Source organism: Pezoporus wallicus, unplaced genomic scaffold, assembly GCF_028554395.1.
Source record: "Pezoporus wallicus isolate ANWC-B61680 ecotype Strahan unplaced genomic scaffold, APGP_CSIRO_Pwel_v1 contig_6899, whole genome shotgun sequence".
Taxonomy (NCBI): Eukaryota; Metazoa; Chordata; class Aves; order Psittaciformes; family Psittacidae; genus Pezoporus; species Pezoporus wallicus.
This window is the reverse complement of record NW_026638613.1, coordinates 908148-926502: the sequence shown is the minus strand read 5'-3', so window position 1 is coordinate 926502 and position 18355 is coordinate 908148. Positions and strand designations below refer to the sequence as shown.

At 33.9% G+C, this 18355-nt stretch overlaps 1 protein-coding gene across 12 annotated transcripts in view; it reads left to right on the top strand.

The window, feature by feature from the left end:
- NAALADL2 (N-acetylated alpha-linked acidic dipeptidase like 2) overlaps positions 1-18355 on the top strand; it is a 489585-nt gene that overhangs the window by 374713 nt on the left and 96517 nt on the right. For all 12 annotated transcript variants that reach the window (XM_057411595.1, XM_057411593.1, XM_057411591.1 and 9 more), the window contains 3 exons: positions 5159-5251; positions 9955-10160; positions 11685-11804. In XM_057411595.1, coding sequence (XP_057267578.1) covers positions 5159-5251; positions 9955-10160; positions 11685-11804 — 419 coding nt within the window. The remainder of the gene's footprint in view (positions 1-5158; positions 5252-9954; positions 10161-11684; positions 11805-18355) is intronic.

The window sequence follows — 18355 nt, the reverse complement described above, 5'->3', positions numbered from 1 at the left end:
CAGTAGTGAATAATCTTAATGACTACAATGCAAGCTTCATCATAGCCTGCAAGCAAATCCACTTCTTTACGAAAACAGGTGAGAGTGGAACAGATAAACAGAAGTGACTGCTCCTGAAGTCTTCTAGCATAAGAATTTTGTGTAAGACTTTGAACATGTATTTTATACTGTTCCATGCATCAGGTGGTCATTATACTGAGTCTTATAGATAACTCTGATCATACGAAATTTGAATCTAGTTATATGAAAGGAATAATTGGAAGAGTCTTTTAGTTTCCATATTATGTGATCATTGTCCAAGACGAAGTTCTCTGCCAAGTGCTGCAGTAGTGCAAATCACGCTTATCTTCTTCTCAGTCAGAAGAAGGGCATGGAAAGATAAAGGACATATATATCCTCCTATTAGGCTACAGCCTTGTGATGTTGTTATATGTGTTTCTCCATCGTAGCTTGCTAGCTGTCAGAGGGAAGAAAGAATACTGTATTTAATGAACTCTGGCTGTGCCATCATATACTATGCTATCAATATGCAAACAATTCCATGATTTCTAAGTATTTGCACTATGCTAAATGTAAATCCAAAAAAAAAAGAAATAAACATGACAGTATATTGTGTGGCAGTGCACATCATATCTACAAAATTTGAATTAATTGCACATAACAGTGGAAGTATAACGATGTTCTTCAGATATTACTTACCGGCATTGCAAAGAAGTACGTTAAGTAGGGAAGTCAGATGTAATACAGACATACCGAATACAAACAATTATACTAATCCTCTCAGATTTTCCTTTTGAGCTTGCTTTAGATTCTGTACTTTCTCTTTTTAAATAAAAGTTCATGAAAAAAATGAAGCATAAACAGTGTGAAGCATTTTTTAACGTATTTTCTCCCTACTACTACCTGAAGGCTCACGAGTTTTCTACCAGAATTGTAACTGAGCAAGATGTATTTTCAGAATTCTGTTCTGTGCTGTTATTTTGTGTGTGTGATGCTTTTTTTTTGGTTGCTGTAAAGCAGATGAAGAATCTCTCAAAATAGCGTGAGATGATGAAGTTCAACTAGACAATCAATATGAAGCATTCTCAAAATTCATAACTATGATATTGAGTGACACATTTATTCTATATCTCATTAGGCCATCCTGGTTTAGAGCCTCCTTAAAGTTACATTTCATGTAGGTTTTTGGTATGCAAGTTATATTGTTATATAAATGCTTATGACAGCTACATGTCTTCATTTAAAGTCCTATGAACTTAATTGAAAACTGGTGCAAAATATGGATAGATAAGGTTTTGCACTCATTTGGAATTGACATGATGAAATACTGAGAACTAAATAAAATATATTTTTCCCACACCAGTAAGATTTCAAAAGCCCATTAACTAGGCAGTCTAATATGGAAGTAGTCAGTTGGAATGTACTCATTCTAAATGATAACATCTGATGAAAATTAAGCATTTGTTTCAAATGACAGCAAAATCTGCTGTTATATGTTTAATGTATACTTGTATTGGTGTACTTGACAGGGTATCCCAAATGTTATGTACCAGTCCATATTACTCCGTACAGTATCACTAATAGAATATAAGAAATCCATGACATATTTGATTATTTATTTTTTTAATATGTAAATACTCTATGCTGTCTCTGCATTCCACTGTTAGTTCTCTCTGTATCATCCTGCTCTGTGGTATTTGATATTACTTTAAAGCCTCAGGTCTTGGGGCAAATAACTTAGAAAACCATAGTTTTATTATTAAAATAATGATTCGCTTTCAGGGTGTCTGAAAAGCTTGATAGTGTGTGTGTGTGTGTGTGTGTGTGTGTTCAGAAAGTTAGCAGTTATTAGAACTTGATGTAAGGTTTTTGAATGACTGGAACAAGAACTCTGTTGAATGTAATGTTATCCTGACTACCTCAGTTGAATTAGTGCCCCCCACATAACATGGCCGTGGATATTTGATGTTTGAAAGTTTTACTTTAACTGTGATTTCAAACTGATGTATTTTTATTCAGGTGTGGTTTATGTTTATTTCAGTGGGAATTATATTCACGTTAAAAACTGGATTAATTAAAGTTATTCAATGTACCTTGTTTCTGCAATCTTCTGAAATAACTTCTGGGTTTATGATACAAGAACTGCATTATCAAAATACATGAATTTAGTTAGTACTTGATACTTCTACACTTGAGTTAAATGGGTATGTAGGGAAAGTTTTGTTCATAAGTAGCAAAAATCTTGTCAAATGAGTTCAGTTTTTAAACCTTAGTCCGTGATGCTTTTTAAAGTACAGCACTGAAATGAATGTTCAGAAAACTGTCTGATTATAGATGGTTAGTATGATCAGGATTCAAGAATTTAACCAATATATTAGAAAATCAGACTCAAGTCTATATTCCTGTATGCTGGTATGAGCTTAGGATAAGGTTAAAAGCAAAAAAAACCCCAAATAAAACATAATTCATTTTACAGGCCGCAAGTAGTTTTTTGTTCATTTGAAGTTCTAAATGAATAGGAAGTCCAAATTGAATGGGAAATAACTGCATTTCCAAAAATAACTATGTAATTGTGAGAGGAGTAGGTAGTCATTTGGTATGAGGCAGTTTATAATTTCCAAGTCAAGAAATAAATAGATAAATAATACAGACTATAAATACTTTTCTTCTACTTCAGAATATGTAAACTCAAAGTGTAACCTAAATAATGTTAACCTAAGTTTACTTAATTTTCAGAGAATACAGAAAAAAAAAGAAAGATGTCAAAATCTTTAAAATACAGCATTTGGAAGAGCGGTTTGTTGTCAGAACTGTTTAAAGGCGATTAAGTTTCACTTCTGCTACATACTCCAAAGAGTACTTTCAACCTTTTCATCTGGTGTACTAAGCCTTTAAGCCCAAGTCACTTTAAGCTGACTGCTGTGTTACATGACTATTAACTCCAATATCTGATTCCAGAATATGTGTATTGCCAGGAGTTAATTTTCCATTTTTTTCTTATCAGCTGAAGACTGGATAGCTGATGTTGATTAAAGAAAAACAGTTAAGTCACTTGTCTTCAAAAGGGTGTATGTCCTTTTTGTTTGAAATGGGGCCTAAAGAAACCTATCTAAAATGTTGTAGGGTTAGAAAAGGAAAGGAAATCAGTTTGGGCTTGAAAATCTTATTTTAATCAGAGTAAATTGGCTCTAGATTGGTTGTAGGTGAGAAATAGCAGCAAGAAGTAACTTGCATAGTATAGATAAAATTTAAATTGCTTGATTAACGTGGATGGTATGAGCTGTTCTTACATTGGTTTAAAATACTGAAAAGAGAGCATAGGTGACAGTACAGTGCTGGGAACTCTCTGGATTGATTTTTTTTTTCTTACTGATGTAGTTTCTTAAAAATCTCTAGAATAATATTGAGATTTATAGAACAAAGAATTCATCATCATATGTTTAGTAACAGTAACTTACATCAGAAGAGTGAAGTTAATTATAACTTAAACCCCAACATATGCATGACGGATCAAAATACAAACTTGCTGTGACTGATTATTGCAAAATGTGGTGTGAGTTATTTTTAATTAATCGTTCTTGACCTGCATTTTCTTTACTGTTGCATTCTAATAAAAACAGAGTTGTCACGTACAGGGCACATCTGTTTATAACAGGTTTTATCTGAGTAGAAAGTAGAATAAATATTGCTAGGACTTTCTTTTTTTTAACAAAAAAAGAGTCTAGCAGTTAGTTTGCTTTTTCCAAATTATCACTGAAGACTACTGAATGAAAATATATTGGATTTTATTTTATGAGAATTTTAAAGTAAATTTCTCAGATGAAGTACCAGCAAATGAACCCTGAAAAAAGTATTCATAGAGATGTCTTGTTTTTATTTTACGTGTTGGAGTAAGCTCTCACTTGCACATTCCTCATGATCTCGGGAAACATAGCCAGGAAACAAACTGTTAGAAATACATCCTTGGGAGGATAATAGCCTGGGAGATAGAGACAAAATATCCACGGAATATTTTAATTTTGGTCTGTGACAGCTGGGATAAGGACATGGAAGGAATTCAGGCTCATGGGGGTGGTGCTGCACTCGATGTAAGAGAACCTCACTGAAGGTCTGGGATGACAGGGTGGTTATTGTCAGATAATTGCTAGCATTTAAGTTTGAGCCCTTTAAGACATTTTGACTTTTCTCACATAGAATTTATGACCTTTCAGATGAGGTGAATGTCAATACAGCCTATTATAATGCAAATGAAACATTTTAAAGGTATCTGCAGCTCCCTGTAGTTAGTTGTTTTGTTTCCATTGACAAAAACTGCAGGAGTTAGAATGGTCAGTGTGACCCACCTGAGACACAGAGGGAATGACAGTGGTTTTCAGCAAAGGACAGTTAAATTTCTTAAGCTATTTTGACTCAGACATTTACTTCTCTGTGGCTTTATCGTGCACTGCAGTCTTAACTGGCATAGTAATACTGGCAAGTCCTGTATGTTTTAGTAGGTTTGTGAACTTTACTGCCTTTGTATTTGCTCCATTTCCTCAGCTGATACCAGCTAAGCCAAAAACAAACAAACAAAAGAAAAAAAAAAAAAAAACAAAAAAAAACACCAAAAAAAAACAAAACCCTGTCTTCTGTTGCCTTAAGTTCAGAAATGTATAACCAGATGCTATGCCATCAAAGTGATAAGTAATGCAAAGGTCTAACTTTTCCCATCTGATTTAACATAGGGGGTTTTCTTCAGAATAGTTTAACATAAACCACGTATAATTTTGTGAATGTTACTGAAAGATTGACCTGGGTGAAGAATTAGGTGGGAAAAAAAAAAACTACCAAGGTAAAGACTGAAATAATATTTATTGGTGAATTGAATGATCTTTTAACTCAAGGAATAGAGATCTCTTTTGAGATTCCAGCTTTGAACCCCACTGCTAAAATGGGACTAAGAGAATGTCTTTTTTTTTACTTGTTTTGTTGGGGCTTCTTTGTTACTTTGTGATTTTTTTGTTGGTTGGGTGGGTTTTTTGTTTTTTTTGTTGTTTTAGTTTTTGTTTTGTTTAGTTTTTTTAACTTGTGGGGAATTTATATCTGCATCCTGTAGATTAGTTGGCAGGATAAACAAGTTTAACATTCTGTTTTTCTTTTTCTTTTTGTCTTTTAACAGGAAAAAAAATAATCAGTCTGAATATTCAGTCAGTCACAACTTACAAGACAATTTCTAATGTTATTGGATATTTAAAAGGGACCGTATTTCCCGGTAAGTAGCTCATTAGCACTTGTATCAATTATTTGTTTCATGATGGCTGGAAGTCATAGCTGGGATCAGGATTCTGTTTTGACGGGTAATGTGCTAATACAGAGGAAGGAGAGAGCATTTGTTACAGTCAGTTGTGGTTTGATTTATAATAAAACATAAGGGTTAAACAGAGAATGAGCTCAGGGAGATATTATAGGCAGATATAGTAAGCATATTTTTACACAAAAAGCAGGTGTAGAGAGTATCCGTGTTTTATACCAGGTAACTACACTGGTGATTTTAATTTTAGGGTGTACTTTATTGCATTATTCGAATTATTTTGCAAGCTGTCTATACATCTTTAGAAAATATTTTGATTTTTTTTTCTGATGTTGGCAGAATTTTGAGAGAAATACAGCTCTATGCTTCAAGTCTAGAACATCCCTACAAAATTCAAGTGTCTCACTGAAACTAAGGTGTAGAGCAGCATGATCTCTGGCTTAGTTAGATTGGATTTTTAGTTGAGGATCCAGTATCAAATATGATTATAGTGTACAAAAATCTGAGACTAAGCTCTTAATCACTCTTGCTGCAGCTTTGTTTTGTTACATTCATGCCTTATGCTAGTTTTACACAAGTCTATGAATTACAATTACTGTTCTGTATAGCCATGAATTAAACAAGACTCTAAGTGCAACTGTGGCATAAACCACACATCTCATCCCTCCTTTGATACTGTATGTAGATACTAAGATAATCAGGCCATCATAGGAAAGAAGATAATTTTGAGCTTATTCTGTCTGCAAGTGAATTTGCCTAGAAGTTGAAGGATTTCTGCAGCGCAAATGAGCACTGTTGCTGGCTATTTACATAGTGCAAAGGGTTGTAGACCCAGTCCAATTTCTAATGTACAGATGGCATCATCATCAAAACATCATGACATTTGTCTTGATTAATGCTCTTTTATTAGGTTCAGAAGAAAGGTTGCAAATATATCTAGAGTCCCTTAGGAGGCTGGCTAGTCATTTCATGTTTAAGTGATGGAATAAAGGAGGTGGGAAGGATTTAAGCTTATTCCTGTTAGAGAAATAATGACTTAGTGTTGTGTGTGCTGAATGCTGTGCTTTTCACCAGAACATTTAAAAAAAAACAACAAAGCAATCAAACAAAAAAAAACCAACAAAATAGAAAACAATTAGCATGGTTAATTTAATTTCAATAAAGGATTTAATTTCCTTCATGAATTTGAAGTTATGAGTCTACTATTGCTAGTGTGTTCTAAATAGCAGTCATGGAATTTGAAAGGTAAGAACTTCCATATTTAGACATACCATGTACTGAATTGTGAAAAGAAGCAAGACAAATAAAAGGCTTCAGTTTCTGTTTGATAAATTCTTTATCTTCTTTGTGCCTGGATCTTTCATCTTATAATTGCATTCTTAACAAGATGTTACCATAAAGGTATGTCAGTATCTGCTTAAATTTAAAAAGTAAAGGGTATATAATGAAGTGAAGTCAATAGCACTCCCAGGTGTCAACAGTTTATCCCATAAATGTCTTGCTGAACAAGGGCCATAGCAACTGACTTTTAATATAGGCCTGAGTTAAGCAATTAATCCATAATGAGAACATTATGTACGGGATCAATATTAAACCTTCTTTTGTTTCTCTACTCTTCCTGGTTGATACTGTAGCCATGCCTTCTCAATTGATTAGAGAACTTGTTGTTTGCTTGTCATTGATTCTCTGTCATTTCAGTCGGATTTTGCTAGTTTCATGCACCTGAAACAGTCACCTTTATGTTCCCAGAAATGCAGAAAAAAAGCAAAATTTATCTGTAGCACTTAAAGACTGCAGAGCGTTGTCAAGGGTGGATTTTGAATTTTTGTTTATTTGTTTGGTTTTTGCTTAAAGGTCTCCTAACACAAACACATCTGTGTAATAGTGATCTAATTTGACATTTGAGCATCCGAAATGCAACCAAGATATTAAAAGCAGAGGAAATATGATAGTTGGTAGCCTTTTAAACCCTGAAAAACTTAACACTGATTTTGTAGCTCTGTTGGACGTGGTTGAAAATGAGAAGACAGTATGAAGTCACTCTTTTTTAACGATAAATCCCTGATGTCCAGCTCATCACTACCCTGAATACTATCCCATCTTATCACATTCACAAGTATCTGGTGAATATTTTTTCTCTTTCTCTAGTCCTTTCTTTCTCTTTTATTACCTTGTGATCTCTTTCTCCACATGCTTCAGCAAATGATTATGAGAAAGGACAGCTGCTGTCTCTGTAAGCATGACCATCCTTTATCCTATGCCTTTCCTATAGTCATTTGCTTCAGGGTATTGCCTCTATTCAAAAGGGAGAGATGTGCAAAGATAAAGAATTTCAAAGGAGGCACCAGCTGTTATTTTTTACCCCTGTTCATTCAGCTTGCATCTCCTACAGTAAATTGCTGCTTGTAGCTTTTTTCTCATCAAAATGACCTATACTATTTTACATAAAGTCTCTTTCCACTCCCTTTCACGTATACTGTTCGCAGACTGAACAGAGATTAAAATATGGGGCAAGCATTGATCCTGTCTGCTCACCCTATGTTGGTGGCACTTCCTCTGACAACCTAGAAGCCTGTAAGGCCATTAATTTCTGTTCCCAATTTCTAACATTAAGTTGAAGAACCCGTGACTTTTCACTGTCTGTGCAACCTGTAATTAAACATCTCATGATGTAACACGCAGGTTGCAAAAATCTATGTTGTAGATTGCATTTTGTTACATTAAATTCCAGTATCTGAAGGGGGCCTTTAACGATGCTGGGGAGGGACTCTTCTTTAGGGACTGTAGTGATAGGACATGGGGTAACGGGTTAAAACTTAAACAGGGGAAGTTTAGTTTCGATATAAGGAAGAAGTTCTTTACTGTAAGGGTGGTGAGGCACTGGAATGGGTTGCCCAGGGGAGCTGTGAATGCTCCATCCCTGGCGGTGTTCAAGACCAGGTTGGACAGAGCCTTGGGTGACATGGTTTAGTGGGAGGTGTTCCTGCCCATGGCAGGGGGGTTGGAACTAGATGATCTTAAGGTCGTTTCCAACCCTAACTATTCTATGATTCTATGTACACTTAGATTTATATTTTGCATTTCTGCTTTTAGAAAGAAATTTTCATTTACATGCCTATTCACCCCCCAAGCAGTTAAGTGAAGATGCTGTTTTATCGGTACCTAACAGATACCCTGCTTATAAAGCATTTTTATGCCGTATAAAACAACATTTCCATGAATTTTGGTAAACAAAAGTAGAAGGTCAGTTTGACTGAGAGTGGTCTAATAATGTGTTCATAAGTGTTCAGTTAACATTCTTTCTAGGCAGCAGTCACTGCAAAAAAAAACTGGGGAGAAGATACTGAATTTTATAAGTAAATATAAAACACAGGCCTTTCCCACCTATGTGTTGCTGCATTCCAGTGTGCTGACAACAGTGAAGAATGAATCCCCTTGGATAAAGAAAGAAAACTAAAAATTTTTGCACTTTTGGAACCCAAATGACACTTGGAGATTCTTGTGCATCTGGCATCACTTGATAACTATTCTTCTGTTATATGGAAAGAACTCCCTTATAAGTCTAGATCTGGATCAGAAAGAGACTTTAGTAAATATTAGAACACAACCAGGAAGCAGGCCTTCAAAGAGGCTTCAGTTTTGAATTCATCTCACACAGAAGATCCAATATTTTAATAAGGCATTCAGTATAACTCTGCTTTGACTTCTTGACACGCCTTAGTCACACTAGTCATTCATATTGTTTCATAGCTCATAATCCTTTTGGAACAAAATGAGGTTCTTTACATTTGTGACGTAGTATTTGGATTATATATTATGCCTTAAGAGATGAAGTTTTCATTTAATTTCTCTGAAAAAAAAAATAAAATGTGAGTTTGTTTTCTGGATAACCATAGGCATGTTCTTTATTTCAGGTTGAAACTTCTTGCTTTTCTCTTTATAAAATAGTTACCTCCAGTATCATCAAAGTTGCTAGGTCTGACTTATCGTTTCTGTTTCATTCATTATATCTATTCCTCTGTCATGTCTCCTCTCTAAACCTGCAGTCCAGGTCTTTTCAGTGTCTCCTTACATGGAAGTCTAAGTCCTGATATATAACCCTTCTGGTTACCAGCTTCTCAACTGCTGTTTCTGCAATGTCTTTTTTGAGATAGGGTGGTGAGCACTGAACACTGTCTTCCAGGTGAGGGAGTACTAATACTTTGTGTATTTTCTCTATGTTTCTCATTGTACTGCCACACCTTTTCTTTTCTTTTTTGGATGCTAATATGTATTGAAGATAGAGTTTCCTGCTTATTCATTTGTGATTTTTTTGTAACACTCTAATGTGAGCTTGGGACTTTCTTATATGAAGAAGTCCTGGCTGTAAAAATGATATATATCAGATTTATAAGAAGGGAGAATAATAAGCAACAATGAGGGCAAGGACACAGGGTTTAAATTAGGAAAATTACTAGTATATTTTTAACTAGTATTCACAGTTTTATCTATTTATAGTGTATGATTGTCTTGCATATGATCATATATTTTTTTTTACAGCATTGTGTTGTATTAATGACATTACAGACTAATACAGTTAATCTTTTAGGCTTTCTAAAAATCCTTTTAATGCTAATATCCAGAAGAAATAAGATTCTCTGTCTGTCCCTTTTTTCACATTTCAGATAGATACGTCATCATTGGTAGTCATCACAACAGTTTGAATATTTACAGTGGACAAGAATGGGCCAGTAGCACTGCTATCATCACAGCATTTATACAAGCCTTGACACTGAAGGTTAAGAAAGGCTGGAGACCTGACCGGACCATTGTTTTTTGCTCATGGGGAGGAACGTTATTTGGGAACATTGGTTCATATGAATGGGCAGAGGTAAAATAGCTTTAGAAAGACTTATTGCAGTAATGATTACTTTTGTTGAAAGCATAAAAACATGACAAAATCGCCGCATAGAAATTATGGTTCATTAACTAGCATGTGACGTCTGTCTCTGAACCTTCATGAACTCCAGAGCAAATGCAGTGAAAAAATCTGTAGAGGCAGTTCCTGTGGAATGGAGCATGTGATAACGAGACTGCATGTTTCTATAGCTGTCCACGTTGCTTTTACAGCCTTTGGGAACTGTTCCCCTCCCTAATTCAGCAGAGGACTGTAATAAAGGGCATTGCCAAAGTTTGGAGGAGAGAGAGGGGAAACCTCAGAAAAATACCTAGGCACAAGAATAGCTTAGAGGGCTTTTTCTGCTTCTTGGGGGTTCAACAGTTACTAACTTTTAATTGATAGGCTTATCAATTAAAAGTGTGGCAGTAGATAATGATAGTGTGGGGAGAATTGAATCAAGACCGCACTTAATGGAGAGAACTGTACTATGGTTTGCATTAATCGCATAAGCATTGCAGTATCTCCATGGCTTGTGCTGATTCACTTTCCAAATATTTGTGCTAAGGAGTTAGATACAATCTGACACAGACAATTCCTTGAGCTCTTTCTTTCAGCAGAATAGAAACCAGCTTACTGAAAGAAAATCAGTGCTGTTGATCATACAGTGGACACAAGTTAATAAATTAAAGGAATAGCTAGCAGAGAGGTTCATGGCTGCTGAATTAAAACAGTAGATAAAATGAAGAGTTAATTGCTTTTTAGCATGCGTGAGAAGCAGCTAGCTCTCATTGAAGTTTCATACTTCCAACATGATTATTCTTCAAAAACAAGAGGGGTGAAAAAATCAAATTGAAAAGATCCAGGCTGGAAGCAAAATTTGTTTAGTTCCACTTCAAGTCAGCTTTACATCAGATGTAATTGCATTACACCCCTTCTGTTCAATATAAAGAGATGCTTAACGCAAAGAGTAACCCATTACTGAGAAGGCAAAGAGAATCTTTTTTAAAAAGAGATAATAATTGAAACAGTTTGTAAATGCTATTTTTGTAGTCTAAAAAAGTACTAAAATGAAAACACTGGGAAAGTTATGCACTTCAGATCTGAATTTGTTCTCTAAAACTGAGTACATTTAACTGTTGGTAATGATTACTTACGAAGTTTGTCTTCTGTTTGGCAGAAGTTTAAAAGGTCATCATGTTGTTTCACAGTATGTAATGTTTTCAGTTTTGGCCTTACACATGTAGTCATTTTTAATTCCTCCCAGGCATATTTGCGTTCTGTTAGGATGATGTGTGAAATGGAATTCTATCTTACACTATAACAGAGAAATAACATTAAGATGTCCTTTGAAGTCCTTAACAGTATATTGTAAGAAGTAGTAGTTAAGTAATACTTAGGCAATAACAGAGTACAAAAGCGTAGGGTTCAGTTTTTCCCTAAAAGGAGCTGAAAGAACAAAACAAGTCTTAATTATAATGATGCATAGTAATAACCATTGCTCTGCTTTTGTTGTAGGATTTTAAGAGAGTTCTTCAAAGAAATGTTGTTGCTTACCTTAGCCTCCATAATCCAGTCACAGGCAACTCAACTTTACATCCTGTTGCATCTCCTTCTCTTCAGCAACTGGCAGCAGAGGTTAGAAATAAAATATTGTCTTTCACATGTTGTTTATTAGACTACACGGTTAACCCCTTTGATGCCAATTGGGTATAGATAACTGTAGGCGGAGTTTGTTCTTGTTAAGCATTTTAAACTCACAAATACATATGAACTATTTTTACTTAATCAGCATATTGAATTTTATATAAAAAATTATCGGGTGCATTAAGAGTTTGGAAAGGATAACTTATTTCAACAGCTCAACGAAGTCTCTACATACTTGCATGTCCTACAACTTTTTCACCTTTTGTCAGCTTTAAAGTAACATTTTTTAATCCTCAGCACAAAGCACATTTTTCTCTTCCTAATCTGATCTTTCCATTCTGTTTGTCAATTTGCATTTAAGCCTGTATGTATAGCAGATGTAAAAAGATGCACAGAGAGAGTATTACTCTTACTACACTAAATACTATCTAAATTATGTCAGGTTCAGTGCTCAGCTAAGCCTTTGTAACTAGTCTACAGTCAGAATATTCTGTAATTAGTTAGGCTGGTCTAAACTAATTTAAACTAATTACCTTATTGCGGTTTCTGAGGTTGCTGAATTTATTAATATTTAAAATAAATTGAAAATAATTTAAGGTACATACTAAAAGATAACAGTTTGAAGTGGTGTGCATAAAATGGATTTCAATTTTGTTTTCATAAAGTGTGCTTTATAGACATTTTTTACATAGATTTTCCAAGCTAATACTCATTAGGTTTTCTGATGTTTCTTTCATTTACCTCTTAAGCATTCAGTACTAAACACTGCTCAAAGTAGCATCTTGAATCAAATGGAGTTTAAGATTGATCTTGCTTGGCAGTTGTTGTCCAAATAATTTAGTAAAATGGTACCAGTCAAATTGCTTCTAAGCAATGTTTTAACCACTTCTGTCCAGTGATTAGGTGGTAATTTCATCATGGAAAGGATCTGGAAAGTAGTTTATTCTGTAAGTATTGTGGCAAATGCAATGCAAAATCATTTATTTTCAGGGTTTAATTCGTGAAAAAATATCTATAGTGTTTCATATATGTGAGTTTACAGGTGCTATGGTTATGTCAATTAAAATTTTATTATTAGGTTCTGTATTTAAAAAAAAATACTACTCTGATAGGTTGCTATCCTTTCCTAACCTATTAGTATTTGCAGTCCTTTCCTTGTGAAAAAAGGTATTTACCATTTAAAGGAATAAATTTATTACATTAGGTCCTTGAACTATTTTTTTTTTTTTCTCATTTTGTTTCTTTGACTTCACATTATGATTCATTGCAGTGATCTGAAAACTGTAAGCTGTCTGGAGCTGTGCAACAAACACTTTCATGATTATCTGGTTATCACTTTCTTAAGATTTGATTCTTTTATTCTAATTAGTGCCACATTAGCACAAGTGTTGAAGTCAGGCCCTCTATTTTGGAAAGACAGCAAAGGAAATCTCTTTTTCACTTCTGCTTTATTTAGGTGTTCCATTTGAGTGTGATGTAATATTTTGTAATTCTTGTTGTGATAGCAAATGCATCTTGTCCGGTAGTATAGATACAGCATCTCTTAGATGTCCTGCCTTGCCCCAGTTAATTAGTTTACAGTCAGTAAAACATGACTAGAACTCCATCTTTTTTTTATTCAGTAAACACTCTTCATTTCTTCTCTGATTCTTTAGTGGCTAAGGCTTTGTTGTTGAGATTGCATCCATTGTTTACTGTTTGAAGCCCCATCTAAAAAGGACAAAGTGAGTGTGAGATAATCTGTATAGTTTGTTGGGGTTTTTGTAGGATAATATTATTTGTAATTAATGCAACAGTCATGCAGTTTGTGACGTTAAAAATATTTGAAGGAATTACTGCTTCCAAATGCTGGTTAGATTTCTGAATACGTCTGAATTGACAGTGATGGAACAGCCAAGCACAGATCTTTTTTTGTTCCCAAGGGTACTCCCAGTTTGCCACGTGTCTAGGAGATTTTCTCTGGAAGACGGATCTACTTATAAAGAATATTGATTCTACTTCCAGCACCTGACAAGAAAACAGTGTAATTACAGATTACCTCAAAATTATTATCAAGGGTAAGATGTCACTTTCTGGAGCTCATCTCATCTTGAAGAAAATGTGAGTCCATTCACATGAGATTCTTGTTAACAGATGCAGGTAGCAAAGAAGTGCTTAAAAAGTCTAGTGAGACACAAGGATCATTTGAATTTGTAAGAATAATTCTTTAAAATGAGGTTTGCTAAAATAAAAGAAGGTGAAATGAGAATTTCTAATAAATAAAAAATGAGAAGAGAAAATAACCAGTCTTGTTTAGTTAGACAGAAACTTTCCATAATTTATGGATACATGGAAGATACTGCACTGTACCTTTGTATTCAGTGATAAAAGTCATACACTCATTTTTAGATCATGATAAAAAAGACCAGCTTGAATTCTTTTTTTCCAGTGTTGTAACACTCCTGAGGAAGGGGAGACTAAGATCTGCTCACTATTTGCACCGAGGACAGAGTTGGGTTCAATGCTCATTGTTGTGCTAAAATTGTGGGCACTTCTCAGTAAAACAGAGGAAGAATGTTGTTTTGTAACAATTAATACTTGTTACAAAAGCCTGAAAAGGTTAAGTGTCAGTATTCTGGGGAAAAAAAAAACCCTGTAGTTTGTCCTCTGAAAGAAAAGTAAAAATCGCACTAAATGTGTAGCACTCCACAAATGCTGCAAGGACCATCGCTTAAAGAGAGATGTGGAGAAATCACAAACTGAGATAGGCAGATGCATGCAACTGTATTTACTTTCTGTGCTATTAATATACGGCTTTTCTAAAATAAAATTTTGGACAGTCACTAACCAGTGCAGCTTCCAAAACACTTTATTTCCTTAATTTCTGGAAACTATGAGAAAACTAGGAAGTTTTTTTTAAATGAAACTTAGTTTCTGTTAATATTCTAGACGTGTAAGTAAAAAGAAAAATCACAAACCTAATGAGCTGTCTACTATGTGAGATCTGGTGCTCAGTTAGAGCACAGGATAAGTGCTTGGCTAATTAACAAAACATGACTTAAAGATATTTTATGTAAAGAGATTACATCTTTATTTTAGTTGCAGGTTTCAAAAGCAAGCTACATAAGCCATATTCAAATAATAATTTTATGTGCCTATGAGTAGAATTCAGTGGGTTCTGGTTGAAACATCAAATTACATGAAGAACCTAATTTAAATATTTGGATTAATTAAGCAAAGAAGAATTCAGACAATTCTGAGACCTTGACATTTAATTCAAATCTTTTTTATATAGCTATGCTAATTAGTGTCCACATTAATAAGAAGGAAATAATGCCAAATTATATTTTTGCCTATTATTGTTTTCTAAGGAAAATGATTTTTAATTTTCTCAGTTAATGAGTCACTATTTGTTGGCAGGGTGTCATTGGTAAATTGGGCTTGTTTGTTTGCTAGCATTCATTCTCTGTAAATAAGGCCTTTAATGAATTGTTCTATAATTAACATTTCACAAGTAAAAAAAGTTATTATGAAACATAAATTCATTGCTGTTTTCCTTTAAGTAATTGTATGACCGCTACTGATCAGACTCCAGGTCTGCTGTTGTTGCTGACCCAAGAAAACTTATTGCTCCTGTCTCCTATGGAAAAAGGCATTTAAAGCTATCAAATAGTGAGTGTTAAAAGTAACTGTACCAAGTATTGTTCCATGCTATTTAGCTTTATTTATTTCTATTAATGGAGTAAAAGGCTTAAAACATCTTTACATTTAAAGGTGGTATTATTAACAGAAAATTACTTTTTCTTTTTGAAGTAGAATTGAAGATAAACTTCTTTATAGATGCTTGTTACTATTATTTCTTGATTTAAAAAAATAATCTTACATTAATGTCAGCATTGATTTTCTTCCAGCTTATATGTGTTACTCATTTATTTTGTTTTACCTTCAGTATTTAAGAATGGATCTACAAGCATCATGTATCGGTAGGATGTAAAGAAGAAAAGAACATTAAAATATTGAGTTGCTTGTTGTATGCCGTGTAACAGAAGATTATAGTTTTTCCATGAATTTTCAGGCTTTACCTGTTACTGCCATTAGTGTTATAATGGAGTGTTACTTTTTATATTTGTGTTGAAAATAAATAAACCTCTTGAGAATCAGAAATTTATGCTGTGAACACTTGTCTCAGGAATTCATAACTACGTTAAAAGGGTGCTGTTAATATAGACAGTAATTCATTAAGATGCTACTTCTCCAGTGTGAAAAGCAAAGTTTCATTTAATGATGAATATGATTTTCAGGTTACACCAGGTCCTTTCCATCTGCTAACAATGCACTTATTTGGACAAAACATTGCTTTGTCCACTGTTGAATACTTTTTCACTTTTCCTCTAAATTAAACAATTTTAATAGATAAATACCAATCTAGACAGTGGTTAATCATTTAAACCTACTCATACATTTTGATGTTATGAAAATACTCTTGCTTTTAACCGTAGGGAAAAAAAGCTTGTTAGCAAGGAAGAATGCAAATGGACTAGTTTTATGCTATGAATATTACCGATTATCTGCTGAAAGTCCTTTGTTTCTAGTAAATCAAGCTTTTTGCTTCCAGGTCCGTCCCTATCATTAAGAAATTAAAATATTAAATTTTTCTGCTAAAAGCATACATGATGTATAATTTCAGGGGGTTTGTTGTTGTTTTGAAATTTAAATGTCAACTTTGATAGCTATTGCAGATTAAATTGAAGAAATCTGGACATTTTCCTATCTTTAAATGTGGTGCTGAAGTAAGGGAGTTTTAAGTAATTCCTTACCTGCTGTAGAATGGATTGTGGTTCTAGGCTTCTATTGTCCAATTGAATTAAAACTGTCCAATGTAATAAGCTGTAGTATGTTATAGAATTGGTTTTTTCCTTCCAGAGACTTTATCCATACCGTATTAGAAAAATCGACTTTAGTTCTGTCTAAATATTGGTTTGTTTAATTTCATCTTACTGCCCCTAGTTATTTCCCTTTAGAACTAACTTTTTTCATGTTAATAGAAAGACATTTTCTTAGTGATAGAAAACCTTTCATACTATGTGGAGAGTTCAAAAATAAACTTCTAGTTCTTATGAAAGATGATAGATTAACTGGTTTAGATATTTAAAATTTTCTACATAAACACAGATCATTGAGGACTGGGCAGAAAACTAGATTTGTAGAAATATATGGGAAGGTGGTTTTTTTTTTTGTTCTTAAGCTCTTTTTTCCAGAAAGAGTAAAATTATATCTGTAGTCTACGAAGACAGTAACTGCTTTGGAAAGCCTTGACCTGAGTCCCACTGGGAAATGGGTGAAGTAAACAGTATGCCATTCTGCTCATACTAGTGGATTTTCAGGTTGGAAGCTCTTTTCTACCATGCACCCTTGCCATGCATGCATAGAGGATTCTCATGTGTTTTAGTGTTCAGATTTACCTGTATATCCTGAAGTTGTCATCACACATGCTCAGCAAATTTGTTGCAATGCATGAGTCAGTTTAGCGGCCATGACTTTCTGAACTCATAATTAGCTGGCTTTGTTTAGTTTTTTATCACTCACTTATATCTTAGATGGATATATAGTCAAAATAGATTTAATTAGCAAAGTTATAATTTGAATGGTTTGGAAATCACCTTAAAATTCTAGTGATTGATTTGTTTTGATAACATGCCTGTCTTTTACTACCCAGGGTTGTCTTTAACTTTTAACTTTGTAAATTTGTCACCCAAAGTGTCCTTTTAATTTCAGTGTTGGTGCAGTTACATTTCCTTTACATGAAAGCATAAACCGGATTCTTTTAAAACTATTATTTGAATTTCTGTGCCTATTCTATAGGCATAACTATATAATAAATTCCTAAATTTGGGAAGAAAAAAAGTACAAACAAACAAACAATATAACCCACCTGACCACTTCTGTGATAGTCATCCAAAAGAGGGAAGAAAATTAGAAAACTCGTGTTTAGGCATCTTTCTTGGCAAGAACTTAGTAAAAGCCTTTGATGAATTCTTCAGATCCAAAAGTTTGTGATGGTTAAACTATGTATGAACATGCAAAATAAAATGAGAATAGCATATACTGATTCAAAGCTGTGGAAGAAGTGGGGAAAAACATTTCATATGCATTTAAAGCTGTCATAGCTTGAATAATCACAACCATTAACTGAAACTATTGTAGGGAATCCCTGTTCATTCATTTTTCATGCAATGTTCATCTGTTCTCCACCAGAAGATTGTAGTGGTGGTGTCTTGTTCTGTTTGAAAAACTACAAAATAGGGGTAAGAATGGATGTCATCAAGACACTTTGTAAACTGGAAGGAAATTTCAAAAGCAATTTCAAGCCGATCAAATATGGGTGAAAAAAATTCTGTATTTTCTAAATTATTAATGAGGTTTTAATCAATAAAGTAGTTGAGATGCCCTTTTAGTTAATGAGTCAAAGAATCATAATTCCCATAGTATTACTGCTCCTGTCTTTACACAGAATGTGACTTCACTGAATACACTAGGGAAAAAATTTACAGCTCATAATCTGT